Genomic DNA, 15,407 nt, shown 5'->3' with positions numbered 1-15,407 from the left:
CACATACGGTCGGGACTTGATTCATGTAAGTGCATTTTACTGTTAAAAAGTTATTTCTTTGATATCTTCTAATCCGATGGTTTGATTAATGGTTATGAATGGTCATTTTGATTGTTATAAAGGTCTAAAATTAGGGTACAAGATGAGAAGATGTTAGGCACCTTAAACTTGCTCTGCCATAGTTAGCCTTCATATATCGTTGCTGGATAGTGGTCAAATAGGGTTTGCCCAATGAGCATATGTGAATGCGTGCATGCATCTAAACCTTAGAGTTCGTCTACAGGTCATGTGAAATATAGAAAAACAGAAAGCAAGATATAGATCATGTGAGAGGCAACCCAACATGTGTAGGTCAACAGAAGGTATGAGCATATGGCATTTGATCATGTGAACATGGAAGTATGTGAACGTCCAAACATGTGAACAGGAAAGCATCTAAAAATGTGAGCAGATGAGCATCCAAAAATGTTTTTCTTAATTTTGTAAATTTTAAAAATTAAAGAAAAAATATATCAAAATTGGGACACTTATTGTGAACTATTTGATGGAAATCGACGGAAAGCCTAATTTCATTTATTTATTTTTTATGACAAAATTCAAATTATAAAGTTGTGAAATGAATTATGATCAAAAAGTAAAATTATTTTTTTGGGTGTCCTTGACCTTAAGACGACCCAAAAACCAGTTGAGTCGCTGCATGTATAATTCCCTCTGGCACGCACCGGGCAACAAGAAACAAAAGAATCCATGAAATTCAAAACTCAGTTCCCTTCATCTCCTCTTCAATTTCTCACTCCCTTCGATTCTACTGCAATCTCTCAACTTCAAGGTTCTCTCTCTTTTCCCCCCCTTTTCTCTTCTCTCTTCAAATTTGAAATTCCCATGGTTTCTTTTACATTTTGTTTGTGTTTGCAAATTTTAAACAAAAAAATTCTCCTAAATTTTTCATCCAAATTAGCATTTCTTGGTACTTCTTTTATATGACAATTTTTCTAGGGTTTTGTAAAAAACTTTAATGGAGGATACGAACGTCGCAACCCTAAAACCGGGGCGACTTCTACAGCAATTTCCATCTCATGTGGATTCTACTGACATCACCTTAACCGCTCGAACCTTATGCGAAATCCTCACTCGCTCGTCTCCCACCTCCATTGAAACCGCTCTCTCCTCCACCGGAATCTCGCCTTCTACCGATCTCGTGTGCGAGGTGCTGAAATACTGCTACCACTACCCGTCCTCGGCGGTGAAGTTCTTCCGGTGGGCCGGGCAGCAAGGGACCAAGCACTCCACGCCGGCGTGGAACCTCATGGTTGACTTGCTAGGCAAGAACCAGCTCTTTGATCCGATGTGGGACGCGGTGAGGTCGATGAAGCAAGAAGGCGTGCTGTCGATCACAACTTTCGTGTCGATTTTCGGGAGTTATTGCAATGTGGGGAGGTTCGAGGAGGCGGTGATGAGCTTTAATGTGATGGATAGGTATGGGGTTGAGAAGGATGTGATTGCTGTGAATTCGTTGCTTAGTGCGATTTGTAACGAAGACAATCAGACTGCGAGGGCGGTGGAGTTTTTCGAGCAGGTCAAGGCAAAGATACCGGTGGATGGGGATACTTTCGCGATTTTGTTGGAAGGGTGGGAGAAAGAAGGCAATGTGGCCGAGGCGACTAGGACTTTTGGCGAGATGGTGATTAGTGTCGGGTGGAGTCCTCAGAATAAGTCTGCTTATGACACCTTCTTGAACACGCTCGTGAGTGGCTCGCAGGTGGATGAGGCGATCAAGTTTCTTCAACTCATGAAGAAGAATAACTGCTTTCCAGGTTTGAGATTCTTTTCCACTGCTCTTGTTATTCTTATTAAGCAGAACAATCCGCGCAACGCAATTGCGTTGTGGGATACCATGGTGGGCAATGGATTGGTGCCAAACTTGACAATGTACAATACCATGATTGGCTTGCTCTGCGACAATGATGATTTGGACAATGCAATTCGGCTCTTGGATCAGATGCCCTTCAATGGTGTTTTTGCTGATTCTTTAACTTATAACATGATTTTTAAATGTCTGATTAAAAGCAAGAAGGTTCGCGAAGTGAGTAACTTCTTTCGCGAGATGATCAAGAATGAATGGCAACCTATGCATTCTAATTGTGCGATGGCCATATCAATGCTTTTTCAAGGCTATGACCCCGAAGCAGCCATTGAGATTTGGAACTATGCGACCGAGAACAATATCACACCTCTTGATGCGAGCGCAAATGCTTTGCTCCTTGGTCTTTGTAACTTAGGTAGGTTCTCAGACTTAAGGAGGTATGCTGATGAGGTGCTTGATAGAAGACTCAGTATATATGAATCAACAATGGAAGATTTGAAGAAAACTTCCTATAAGGAGGGTAGAGCTGCAAGAGATAAATTTGATAGTCTTTCAAGAAGGTGGAAAGCTCGCTAGAATTCGTGGTGTAAGCTTCTTCTTTTGATCTGGTTTTTACTTGTTTTTAGAGTAATGTTTAAGTAATTGGATGTCCTTGAATGCAAGCACCTTTTTTCTTTATAATCTTACTCTGTTTATAGATAGATAATCTACCTACTGATGTTTCATAACCCTGATATGATATCCTTGCATCAGACAATCTTCTACTGAAATAGCTGTCTTACCTTTTTCACCGTCTTCATCTCTCTCTTTCCCCTTCATCTCTCTTTGGGCCATTCTCTTGTTTGTTTTAAGTTCTTATAGTTAAATATTGTCCCAGCTGGTTATGATCAGCTTACCTGGTCTGGTTTTTAAATTGTTGAGATGCTGTCATTGATTCTTTCAACTTCTGGAGCTTTTATTGCATTTTCGTTTTGACCAACAAGAATTTAATTCTGCCAACAAAATTGAAAGTCTTCTTACTACTTTTGTGCATAATGGTCATGAGTTTTTAGTGTTGCTGGATTTCTTGTTGACATTTTTTAGTATGCAAAGTTGGTGCTTCTTTCTATTTGAAGTAATTTAGCCATCATGAATTTATTTATTTATTTATATATCTTATTTAATGTAGAAAGAGCAATCTGGTTCTTTCAAGTTATTGCTCGTTTCTGTTTTCCAAGTTGTTCAGGTTCCACCTAGCCCAAACTTCACTTTGTTGTGCTGTTTATATTACTTGATCGTTGTTTTGGCATGATTGCACCACCTTTGGTGGTACAAGGTTAATGACTCTTTGCCCAAAGAGCCACAGCCTTTAGTTTCTCCTCTTTGACTAGTGTTGAGTGGCTATTGGTGTTTTTATATCCTCTGACAGTTGTGTGGGCTAGGCCCTGTCCATCCAATACTTAATAATTTTACCTATCATAATTTGGATGAATGCAATGCTATTATTTATACTGATAAAGTAGTGATGGGAAATCCAATGAGCTCTCGCTCAACCTCATTCTCTTCTAAGAGTAAGGTGGAGGGTGAGGATATGGGCTAAAGACCCACTGGTTATGTGTGTAATTTTCAAAAAAAAAAAAAAAACTAAAATAGTGATGGGAAGTTCTTTTCTGCATTATTTGGGATTCTGGCCTCTGCTTGACAGAAGAGTCTTTATCTATGAGTCTGTATCTATGAATCAACTATGGCAGATTTGAAGAATGCTTTCTATAAGGAGGGCGGAGCTGCAAGGGATAAATTTGATATTTTTTCAAGAAGGTGGAAAGCTTGCTAGAATTCTTGGTGCAAACTTCTTCTTTCGATCTGGTATAAAAGTTTATTTATTTTTAGATGTTTATGTCATTGGAAGTCCTTGAATGCAAGCTGCTTTTTTCTTTATTATTTTGCTTTGTTTAAAAAATAAATAATCTACCTACTGATGTCTCATTACCCGGATACGATATCCTTGCATCAGAAAATATTCTACTGAAATAGCTGTCTTTTTCATCTTCTTCTTCTTCATCTCTCTCTAACCCCTTCCATCTCTTGTTTTATCCACTTTGTCCATGCCCTCCCTCTCCCCCCACCCCCCCAACAAAAAAAAGGGTGCGGCCTATTCGCACCATTCGCTTGTTTGTTTTTAAGTTCTTATTGTTAAATATGTTCCCTGCTGGTTATGACCTGCTTACATGGCCTGGTTTGGAAATTTGTGAGATGCTGTTGATTCTCTTAATTCCTGGAGCTTTTATTGCATTTCAGTTCAACCAACTGGATTATGCCAGCAAAGTCTTCTTAATACTTTTGTGCATAATGGTCATGAGTTTTCATTCTCTCTCTCTCTCTCTCATTTAAAATAATATCGTTGCTAGATTTCTTGCTGATATTCTTTAGTATGCAAAGTAGGTGCATCTTTCTCTTCTTCTTTTTTTAGTATCTTTTTTTATTGTAGAAAGAACAATGCAGTTCTTTCATGTTATTGCCCCCTTTTGCTTTCCAAGTTGTCCAGGTTCCACCTAACCAAAACTTCAATTTGTTGTACGATTATATTTCTTTATCATTGTTTTGGGACAATTTCATTGCCTTAGGTGGTATAAGGTTAGTACTCTTTCCCCCAAAGAGCCACTGCTTTTAGTATCTCTTTTTTGACTAGTGTTAAGTGGTTATTGTCATTTTATATCATCTATTTGTTCAAAATTTGGATCAATGCAATGATGTTAGTTATACTGATAAATTAGTGATGGGAAGTGCCAATTAGCTCCAGCTTAAATGACACCTCATTCCCTTGTAAGAGTAAGGTGGAGGGTGAGGGTGTGGGCTCAAGACCCACCGGATACGTGTGTAATTATAAATAAATAAAAACTAAAATAGTAATGGGACGTTCTTTTTTGCTTTATTTTGGATTGTGGCATGCGTTTTGCTCTTGTTTGACTTTAAATTTGTATAATTAAATGTGCTTGCAGCTTGAATTGATTCGAGCTTCCCAATTTTGGTTGCATGTAAGATACTATGGTTTTTATCTAATTTTTGAACCTCGTATTGTGTGACTGTACAATCAACATGTGCTAAAAGCATTGTTAGCTTTTTTACTTTTATGTATAATAGTCATTGAGGGCCCTACTAGTTTTGACAAAATAATTCACTCATAGATTGTGTTGGTTGCAATAGATTCGTGAATGGATTTGTCTTATAGTTTTTGGCATCATCGAGCTGCATATGTTAATGCAATAACCATGCTTCATTAGAAGCAAAGTAGGTTTGGATTTTGTAATCAAGTATATCTTTCTCCAAGTGGAAGCATTAGGTGCACCATGAAATTTCTATTAAGGAATCTTCAAGAAGGGAGGATTGATTTCATTTTTGCTTAAGCTACTTTAAGTGACTATTTGGGTAAAGGCAAAAAGATTTTTGCCTTTTGTCTAGCTTTTAGCTTTTATATCTTTTGATAAGTTACAAATATGAACTCTTGGAGCACCTTCCTTGAAATTTTAAAATGTTTTACTGAAAATTTTTCGCTAAAACATTTGACAAAGGGTTTTTTAGTCAACTGAAAATCTTTTTAAGTTGACCAAGATCTTATAACAGTATAAGTTCAATTATTCGATTGAATGTCCAATGCACTATTTAGCCTCATATGTGTGTGTGTGTGTGAATTTTTTATTATTGTGGTGTTCCATCTAACTTCTTTTTTTATGCCAATCTTAGCATAGAAGTTTGCTTGTAGCTTTTAGCGCCTTAATTGGCCTTTTAAGCATTGTTGAATATCAAAACTCAAATTTCTGAGGAGTTGGTCATCAAAGCGAGTGTCCTTATGATTAACATGAATATCGAGGTAGCTAATGGCTACTTAATCGTTGCTTGAAGGGCATGGAGAAAACAAGTGATCTCAAGAGGGCTTTATACTTTGGTCTTTAAGTTTCTCATTGCCAAGAGGGCTTCCTTGGACTTTCTTTGAGGAGTGTCCATAGTTGTGCCTAACTATGATATGCCACTAGGGCGCTGATAAGATGTTGGGCATCCTAGTGTCATTATGCATTTTCTTATCTCTAAACTAGACAAGTTCATGATTAATCGAATCTCATGCTCAAGATCTATAATCGTGACAATCCTTGAGGGGATGGCCTAGAGTCCTAGAGTGATATGAACAAGTATTGGTTGGGTTCTATCTTGTCGTTAGTGGAGTGGATGTTGATCTTGGCGTGATAGAAGTGACTACACCCTTATTGAGCTGGACAGAAGAGAGTTGGTTCGTCTATATTGGGAGGTTGATCATGCCTGGTTTTGACTCCTTTATCCTTTTTAAGGTTACTGCTTCTTCATGGGTTTCCATTCTCTTTGGCATGACTTCCTCCTTTGAGTATCAAAGGCTTCTTGTTAACTAGGTCTTGCAAAAACATGATTGCAAGGGGGATTACACTTAGGTGCTATTTTCCTATAAAGAGGGGGGTGGGCGGTGGGGTTTGGAGGAAACTAAGAATGAGATAGATAAGAGTTTTTACAAAAGAAACCCTATAAGATAGACATAATAAAGGATTTGTTAGTAAGGTATCTTGGATACATTGGCTATGATTCTTTTACTTCATGCAATTTGGGCCAACTTTTTTACAGGGGTGTTGATTAAATGAGTTCTACAATGTAAAAACAAGTTTAGTGCTTAGCTTAGATTAGAGGTTTTGGATTTGCAAGAGACCATTGTAAAAAAAAAGGTTAAGTCAAATTTGTTTTCGGGTTTATGAAATTTGGCTTATCAAAATTCAAAGTTTGACTCAAGTTTTGGGTGAGAAAATTGGTATTTTGTTTGTTTGGCCTCTTGCCATTGATTATTGTTTGAGATAGTTTACGTGACAAAGACAAATGCATGATCATGTCCTTAAAAGGTTGAAGGTCTTTAGAACTAGGGTGGATCTAATGGTTGAGTCCCCTGGCATGGAGCTACAGTGCGATTTTAAAAATGACATAGTACAGGCATATGTTGTAATGTTTTTTTATTATTGTTTATTCAACTCCTTTTTTATACCGATTTCTCTCTTCTAACTGTGCTCTCTCTTTCTCTCTCTGGGTCTTCTCAGTTCTCTCTCTCGCCCCTTGAAGCAGTACTGGTGGTTGTGGCAATCTCTGTCAATCTCGCGAAGTAGTGCTGGTGGTTGTTCCGTCGATTGCCGATATCGTTAATCCCTCTGTTTTTCTTCCTAATTTGGGTTTTGGGTGGCGGTTCACGGTGGCAATAGTTTTGGAGGTGTTGTGGGGTCCGGGCTTGGGCTAGGACTATAGAAGAGAAAAAAACTTGATTTTTTTGGATCTGGCAGTGTCGGAGATGGTGATGTTGGTGTGGTGGTGGAGATTTTAGGGGATGGGTAGGGGTAGTTTGGTGCACGTGCAATAGTGGTGGTTTGCAGCATTGGTTTTGGACCTTTGGTGGTGTTGCTGGTTGTGGGTTGCGATGATTGGGTTGTGTGGGTTTCTGGTGGTGGTGGATTTCTGGTGTTTGGGTTGCGTATTTGGGTTTTATAGCGGTGGCGGGTTGTGGGTTTTTGGTGGTGGAGGGTTTCAAACATAAATAATGTGATTGTGATTTGTTTTGGTGGTTGTGTGATTTTTTGGGTGGTTATGGATTTAAGGTGGTGATGGGTGATGGTGTAGTGATTGTTTTTTACTTTTTATTTCCCTGTGGTGCTGAGTTTAGAGAGAGAAATTAAATAAATTTTTAATAGTTTACATTATTTTAATGTGTTGTAATGTTAAAACAGAACATCTGATGTATGGTGTATTATAAAATGATGTGGTAAAATTAGGGGTGTACACGGGTCGGGCCGGGTTGAGTTTGTGCCCAACTTGGATCCAACTTGAATTTTTCGGGTGGGTGAAAAACAAGACTGAAACTGACCCGTAATAATGGTCGAATTGTCCGGTTTGGGTCCGTCGGGTTTCGGGTTTGTGTCGGTTGGTTTCGGGTTTCGTCGTTGGTGCTAATATTTTGCCGGATCGATCAAGATCTAGCTAATATTTGGCCGGATATATCGAATTTGGACTAGATCTCGACGAGATCTCGTCGGATCTGGTGGATTTCAAGTAGCTCTTCGTTGGAAAAGCAAAAACATCGTCGGGATTTGTAAATTTTTGTCGACAAACCTTTGAATGTTGTCGGATTTTGTTGAATTTATGGTCGGGTTGGGTGGCTCGAGTTTTTGGGGAGGAAACCCGCCAACCAACCTGAAGGTATCGGGTTCTGTGGGTGGTGACCTATCGCCAACCGTCGAATTGGTTGGTTCGGGTGGTGGCAGTTTGGTTTTCTAGTTGAGTAGACACCCTAGTCAAATTGGCATTCTGGATGGCCCAGCTGATGCTAGTGCTCTTAGTGTCTCTAGTATAAGATGACTATATGCAAATTGTCAATTAGGATTCTAGTTCTTAAAGGAAGTGCGTAAATTCCCCTGTCGATAACTATAAATTAGGTGAGGCATGTAATAGTTTTTTGGCCTGCCTATAAATTAGGTGAGGCATGTAATAGTTTTTTGGCCTGCGACATTGATCATCCAACATCATTATTTTGAGTTAAGCTTATGGAGTGGATCTAAGGAGCCTTTTCAACTACTTGTTGATAGCAATCAGTTAAAGGGTGCATACTTAACACTTTAGTTACACTAACAAGGTTAAATCGTTTGATTTCAACGATATAGATCACATGAGTGTTATATTCATGAATTTTTGAAAATTTGAAGGGGTAAGATTTTTCAGTTCAACGCACCAAATTCACAAGAATAATGCATTGCAAAAATTAAGTCTCTACCCTATGCTTGAAAGTAGTAAAGAATAATAATAGTTACATGTTAATCTGCAAAATGATGAACAAAGTATTTACAAAATACTTATGATGCATTGCACATTTAAGGGATAGTTAAAATGTCACAGTGGAGTTGCCAAGTTTGTCGACATTGGTGGGTTTGGTGAATCAACAATGCACTTTTGGTTGGGGTTAATGGCGACTAGTGCGCGAGCAAGCAAGAGAGATGGGATGGTGGTCCCATATGCTCATGATGCATGCCGATGGGTGCATCGCTTGCACTACTTGTGCTTATGTATAAGGGGTGTATAATGTATCGAGTTGCGACCAATTATTAGGATTTCTTAAAATTGTGATACCCGTGTTTTGAAAAAGTGGAATTTCCTAAATTTGGTTCCTTTAAACCTAAACTAGATAAAATTGCATCTAGAACCAATCAAACCTACACACTACCCAACCTACACACTACCCTAGATGAACTCCTAAAGAACACTCTCTACTAACTTTAACAACTTGGTAGTAGTGCTCGACTGTAGTGTTTCAACTCATCTACAATGATCAATCAAATTTACACACTACCATGGAAGAACTTTAGGAAAATCCCAAAGCTACTATAAACTAACCAAAAAGGAGAATTTTGAGGCTATAAGGCCTTGGAAGCTCATTTTTTGAGCTTGTTCAAGCTTTTCTAAGGCTATAAATGAACCAAGTTATTAATGAATAGCTCGAGCTCGGTTTGGGCAAAGTTTGTTTAAGTTTGTTTTTTAGAAAACTGTTGAGTTCAAGCCTTAAGTTTAAGTTCAATTATTAAACAAGCTAAGCTTAAACATAATGTCTTTATGAACAAACTCATGAACATGAGGGCTCGATTGAACTATATGTAATATTATATTTCTAGATATGTATACTTGTCTAAAAATATATTTATATAGATTTGAAATTGGATTGTATAAGTTTGTCAATAGGTTCATATGAAATTAAATTATTATTTGTAGATTATTGATGAAATAAGTAGTCTATTTGTAGTAAAATTCATAGATTTTGAAGAGGTAAAACATTTTAGTCATGGTTTCATAATATACAGAAAAATAATAAGTTAATCAAGTAGCTTGTGAACAAGCTCGAGCTTACTCGACAAGAAAATGAGTCAAGCTTGAACATAAAATTGTGTTTGGTGATGAGTTTTAGCTTGGCTTTTGTTTGTAAAAAAATTAAATGACCAAGCTTGAACTTTTAGTACTCGGCTCGTTTATAGCCCTAAGCTTGTCCTTGCAAATTAGGGTAGGGCTATTTATAGCAGTTTTTTGAGCGGCAGATGAGCTTCACATGCAACTTTTTGCCAATTTTCGACTTTATTTCTCAACTTTTAGGGGAAATTTGAAAGTCTTTAGGTTCTGAAAATATAACAAATGAGGCGGTGTTGGAAAGCTTATAAAATTATCTTTCCATTGTCATTAATTTTTTTTAAATCGTAGGTTGTTGTGAAGAGTTATGGCTCTTATTGTTTGTGCGTTGTAAACTTGTCAGTTTATCATAGTGAAAATTTGCACATTTGGGTGGATTCCTTTCTATACACAGAATGGAGCAAGCCATTCATTTTGAAAATATTATGACACCAATCATGCTTTGGTTCTACTCTAAATGAAGTTTATTGCACAAGCTTTCCAATAATATATGGTTCACATGATTTAAAGATTATTTAGTTTTCGATCAAACTACCTTAATTTTGGCATACGTTAGGGTTTCAATTTTGGAGAGTTTTCATGTTCTTGTAATATTTCGTTGGTTTTACGTTCAATCATTGAAATCCACTTATCATTTTGAAGGGGATTAATATACCTTTGTTTTGTTGTGAGAATCATCCCATTTGAATGGTTTGATTTTCTGTGAAGGTTTAGTGGTCAAAGTTGGCATTTTGCTTCGCAACTCTTGGGTTTGACCTAATTTGACTAAATCTAGCCAAGTGGAGGCGTTTGGGTGGAATTCGTGGTCTTGGTTCATGTCTCGGCTAAAATTAGGGTTTTTCCCCCCTTGGTTTTCATGCAAAGGTGGTAATTGGGTGATTCTTGGGTGATTAAAGTTAACAATCTGTTGTGTGGGAGACTTGTTTACAAAAATTGAAGCTATAAGTTGTTATTGGAATTTGATTATCAATGATGATTCAGCATGATTAGTGTTTTTGTATTTTATTTTTACTTTTATTTTTATCTTTTTTTAAGTTTTAGAATTTCAATTGGGTCTTATTGAACCCACAAACTTTATGAATCTCATGAGGCATTAGAAATCACTAAACCTTTCTTGTATGGTTATATACTGATTTGGCACTTAGTGTTACTTTTATTATTGAATTCTAAAAGTTTTTTTTTTTTCATACTTTAGGCTCCCAAAACTAAAATTATAATTCCCTCCCTCCCTCCCTCCCTCCCTCCCACTCTCTATTCTCACTCTCTCTTCCTCAAGGTTGAGCTTTTTTTGTAGTTCTCAATAGCTTGTGGAAGCTTGAAAGATGGCTTGAGTCATGGCTTGGGGTAAGAGATTGGTGGTTTTCAAGGTTTGCAATGGGTTCGAAATATTTTGGAAGCTAGCTAAGAAATTGTTTTGACAGTGTTGGGTTTCGGTTGGGTAGATCTAATTAAAAGGGGTGTGGATTTCATAGCGGAGTTGAGCGATCGTGGCTTATGTGCTCCATGCTTGGTCTTGGATGAGGATGAGTGAGTCATTTAGTATGGTGGTACATGGGTGATGTTCAAACATGATCAGTTTTGTGATGATTTTGTAATGGGTTATGAAGCATGGACATAGACATCGGTACAGACACAACACGACATTGGATATGGAGATAACGCCAATCCTTGAATAATCAGAACATGACATGATACAAAAACCATAATTAATTAATAATTTTAGGTATTCTTTATACCTTCACCCATGATGCCTTAGAGCATCAGCATTGGTGGTGCCAATAATTTTGCAATTTGACACCACAAAAAGCTATTTTATCTATATTACCACTTTATTTTATAAAACACTCAACATTAGTGATTTTATTTTAATATTCAACATAATAAAATAATATATTTATTACAATAAGCAACGACGACTACCACTAATACAATAAAATAATGTAACTTTTAATAATTTTTTTTTACCATCTAAGTTATAGTACATTGTCATCTTTGGCTGTGGATTGTAACTCAACAGACAAATTTTTTGGCTTTCCTTCCATAATTGTATAACATGCTTTTTAGTATTAATGGTGCTAAAAATAGCAATATGATTTTTTAGCACTACCAATGCTCATGCTCTTGTGAGAGCTTAAGCAAAAGACCCAAACAAATTTGATCTCTAGCTATTGCATCTAAGTTGAATTACTTAATGTGCAAGCTTAAGGAGGGACCCACATTCTGAGTTTGCTTTGGCCACCACGAGTCTAAAGGGCGCGTGTTGGGTAGGTCTTGGTTATAAAACTATATATATATATATATATATATATATATATATATATATATATATATATATATATATATTATATTTATAAGCTTATTTTATGTTTATTTATGAGGTTGTAATTGATTAGATGGAAAATATTTTGACTATTTATTATAGAAAAGAAAATATTTTCAGATGTTTAATTGTTTTCCTAAAAATAGACTAGAGAACATTTTCATGTTTCTAGCTTGGATGAAAAAAAAAATCATCTCAACACAAAATTCACCATAATTCCAAAAATTGTAATGAACAAAACCAACAAAAATCCATGATCGCATGACTGGAAAAAAAAAAAAAAAAAATTGTCATCGAGTGTTATGGGTGGATTTTGGTGGTCGTGGCAGTTTTAGGTAGGGTGGGTTAGAGAGAAAGGTTGCTGGAGTGGTGGTTGGATCATGGGTGCATGTAGTGGTTGCTGAAGTTTTAGGTGGGATGGATCAGAGAGTGGGAAAGGGTCTTTAGAGGTAGGTTGTAGTGATCACTAGAGTGGTAATTGGGTCGTGATTTTGTTGTGGTGCAGTCACAGTGGTAAGTAGGGTGTGTTAGAGAGAGAGATTCTTCAATGTGCTCCTTATTGTGCTACACAATGTGTTCCTTATAAGGCTTAAAATATTTGGATCCAAAATAGAACATAAAATGATTCACATCAGCTATAATAAGAAAACACATGTAGATCTGTATCCAGTACGTGCTCATGCAATGGGTGGTTGTGCTGAGCTAATTTGAAAGGTAGGCTCTCGTCTACTATGTGGTGAAGTTTTCAAAAGTTTTAAATTGGATATGAATTTTCGAAATTCACCATTGGATTGCATTATCTTCGTATATTCTTCATATTTATAAAATTTCAAGGAGATCAAAGATCAATCTTATCATAAATCAATTGTTTAAATTCATATTTTGTAGTTTGAAATAATGTATAAAAGATGAGTTTATGGATCGAATAGTAAATAATATATGATTAACATAAAAATTAGCATACATGTTAAGAACATATAGAACATGTAATGTAATCCAATGATAAGATTTTCAAAATATGAATTTAATAACAAGTTATTGGATGGTGTAACTTTGCTTAGAGTTACACACACATATATATAACTTGATATTTCATTATATTTAATTAACCAACACAAATTTTATATATGATATAGGAATAAAATTAGTCAAATGATGAATTTGGGCTTCAATGTAAAAAAAAAAAAAAAAAGAACATAGTCTTGAATAGTCCTAAATTGAGAGACCAAAAATTAGAAAACAAAAACAACGAATAGTTTGTAACGCTAGTACACCAAAAAGCGGTATATACAAGGGTTGGAGGATAAAAATAAAGGTTGTTATGCCAAGAGAAAAACCATTTGTCTAATAATCCAAGAAATTTTATAATTGTTTTTCACAATTAAGTGGTTGATTGTGATTGGTGTATGGTCATTACAACAAAAGAGTACAAATAATATTGTACTAATCAAAATTCTGTTACAGCAATAACTTATGAAAAAAGCAGGATGATGACATGGCAAAATTTGGGATTGGCATGTGGCAATAGCGAGACTACTAAATTTACCGTGATCTTTGAAGATGTATGAAACAATTAATCTATAGAAACACCTATTCTCATACTCAATTTCATAACTTATTGAATTGTATAATTTTGAGGGGTTGACAAAAAGTGGTGATTCATAGAATTAGTAATGAGCAAAAGTGATCACCACTCATAGTTGCACAAGTCAATAAATTGTAAAATTGGATGTGTGATTAAGTTTTCCTATAATTCTTCTATACAAATTTAAATGTGCACTATCTAACAACAGTGGACATAATACCAAAACAAGTTTTCAAATAAAATTGGTGTGATCACTTTAGAGAAAGTTGGAATATTTTTGAAGAGTCCACATAATTTCTAATAAAATTATTACACACTTTTAAAGAAAAATTAGACAGTTATTCTAATTATTTTTTTTGTTTGAAAAAAAACACACATACGCATACACACAATAAAGATGGAATGAAACTCTAACATAAAAATATACCACAAACTCCGTTAAAAAACTATGAAAACTTTTAAGAAATGATGGAATAAGTTATATTAAACACAATATACTATCTTAAGTAATGTGAGACAATTATCTATCTTTTTTTGTTTTTTGCTTTTATTATTATTATTATTATTCTTCTTCTTCTTCTTCTTCTTTTTTGAAACAAACACACAAGGGAAATATAAGGTATTTTTCTTTAAGGAGAATTTGATAACGCTTTTCATAAAAAATTATGACACACATTAAATAAAATTTAAGAATTCTTTCCAAGATTGATAATGTACTTCAATATAATGACTTGAGTATCATATAATTTATATTTTATTTTGTGATATCTCACTGATTCAATTCCAATTTTTCCATATATAATGAGGTTGAAGGAAATCTTATACTTTTTTAAATACGACACCACATTTTTTCTTATCAACTAGTCAGATTTTTTAGTGAAGTTATGATGTGCCTTTGTGTTAGAACTCATTTCCCTCTCTCTTGTGTATGTGTGTTTGTTTCTCAAAAAAGAAAAAGGGTCAAATTTTTTGGAGAAAAATCAAATAAAATTGGTCAAACTTTGTCAAATTTGGGGTTTGAAAATAATTTTTAAAGATTTATTATTCAAACATCATATTGGGAAAAATATGTAACATTAAACCTTGAATAAACTTGGATAAATTTCGTTAAAGTTTGACAAAGTCAATAAAAATTAGGGTTTGAATTTTGACCGTATATTTTAAATAAATTTCATCAATCCAGTGTTCATTGGGTGTAAAAGGGCTGGTAAATTCACTGCTTTAGGTGCAATATTTAATAAAGCAAACATTTAAAATATCATTGATTAGAATAAAGAAATTATTTTTCTGAAAATTGGGGCTAGAAAAAATATAGTATTAACAAAGGTAAATTTATATTTTGGTCCCTCTAATTTCAGGGTTTTCAGTTTGGACCATACAATTTTTTTTATTTGTTCAATTTAGCCCTTGACATTTCTCTTTGTTGCAAATATAACTCTTTCATCAATGGTAAGTTCGGTTATATATGTGAGCTTAAAAAAAGCATTAATTATTAAAATGACTAAAGTGCATAACAAATGTTTCTTAAAAAGGGGAAAAAGTGCAAAATACACCCTGATGTTCAAGGTCACTTTAATTTTTCCCCTAACATTTAAATTTTTTTTATTTGCTATCCTAACATTAAGGCTCATTCTGATTGGCAGCCCCTCTGTTTTTTC

General features: G+C 35.3%; 1 protein-coding gene across 2 annotated transcripts; it reads left to right on the top strand.

The window, feature by feature from the left end:
* The first annotated feature begins 638 nt into the window (after positions 1 to 638).
* On the top strand, positions 639 to 7,656 carry LOC142611627 (uncharacterized). 2 transcript variants are annotated; one of them, XM_075783718.1, is made up of 2 exons: positions 639 to 2,450; positions 6,949 to 7,656. In XM_075783718.1, the coding sequence occupies exon 1, from the start codon at positions 1,016 to 1,018 to the stop codon at positions 2,438 to 2,440; it is 1,425 nt and encodes a 474-aa protein (XP_075639833.1). In that variant the 5' UTR covers positions 639 to 1,015; the 3' UTR covers positions 2,441 to 2,450; positions 6,949 to 7,656. The 2 variants fall into 2 exon arrangements, with proteins under 2 accessions (XP_075639833.1, XP_075639834.1); XM_075783719.1 differs by lacking the exon at positions 6,949 to 7,656 and having other exon boundaries at positions 639 to 829; positions 997 to 2,656.
* Positions 7,657 to 15,407: the final 7,751 nt, after the last annotated feature.

This window comes from Castanea sativa, chromosome 10 (genome assembly GCF_040712315.1).
Source record: "Castanea sativa cultivar Marrone di Chiusa Pesio chromosome 10, ASM4071231v1".
NCBI classification, from domain to species: Eukaryota; Viridiplantae; Streptophyta; class Magnoliopsida; order Fagales; family Fagaceae; genus Castanea; species Castanea sativa.
This window is presented reverse-complemented; position numbering and strand designations above follow the sequence as displayed.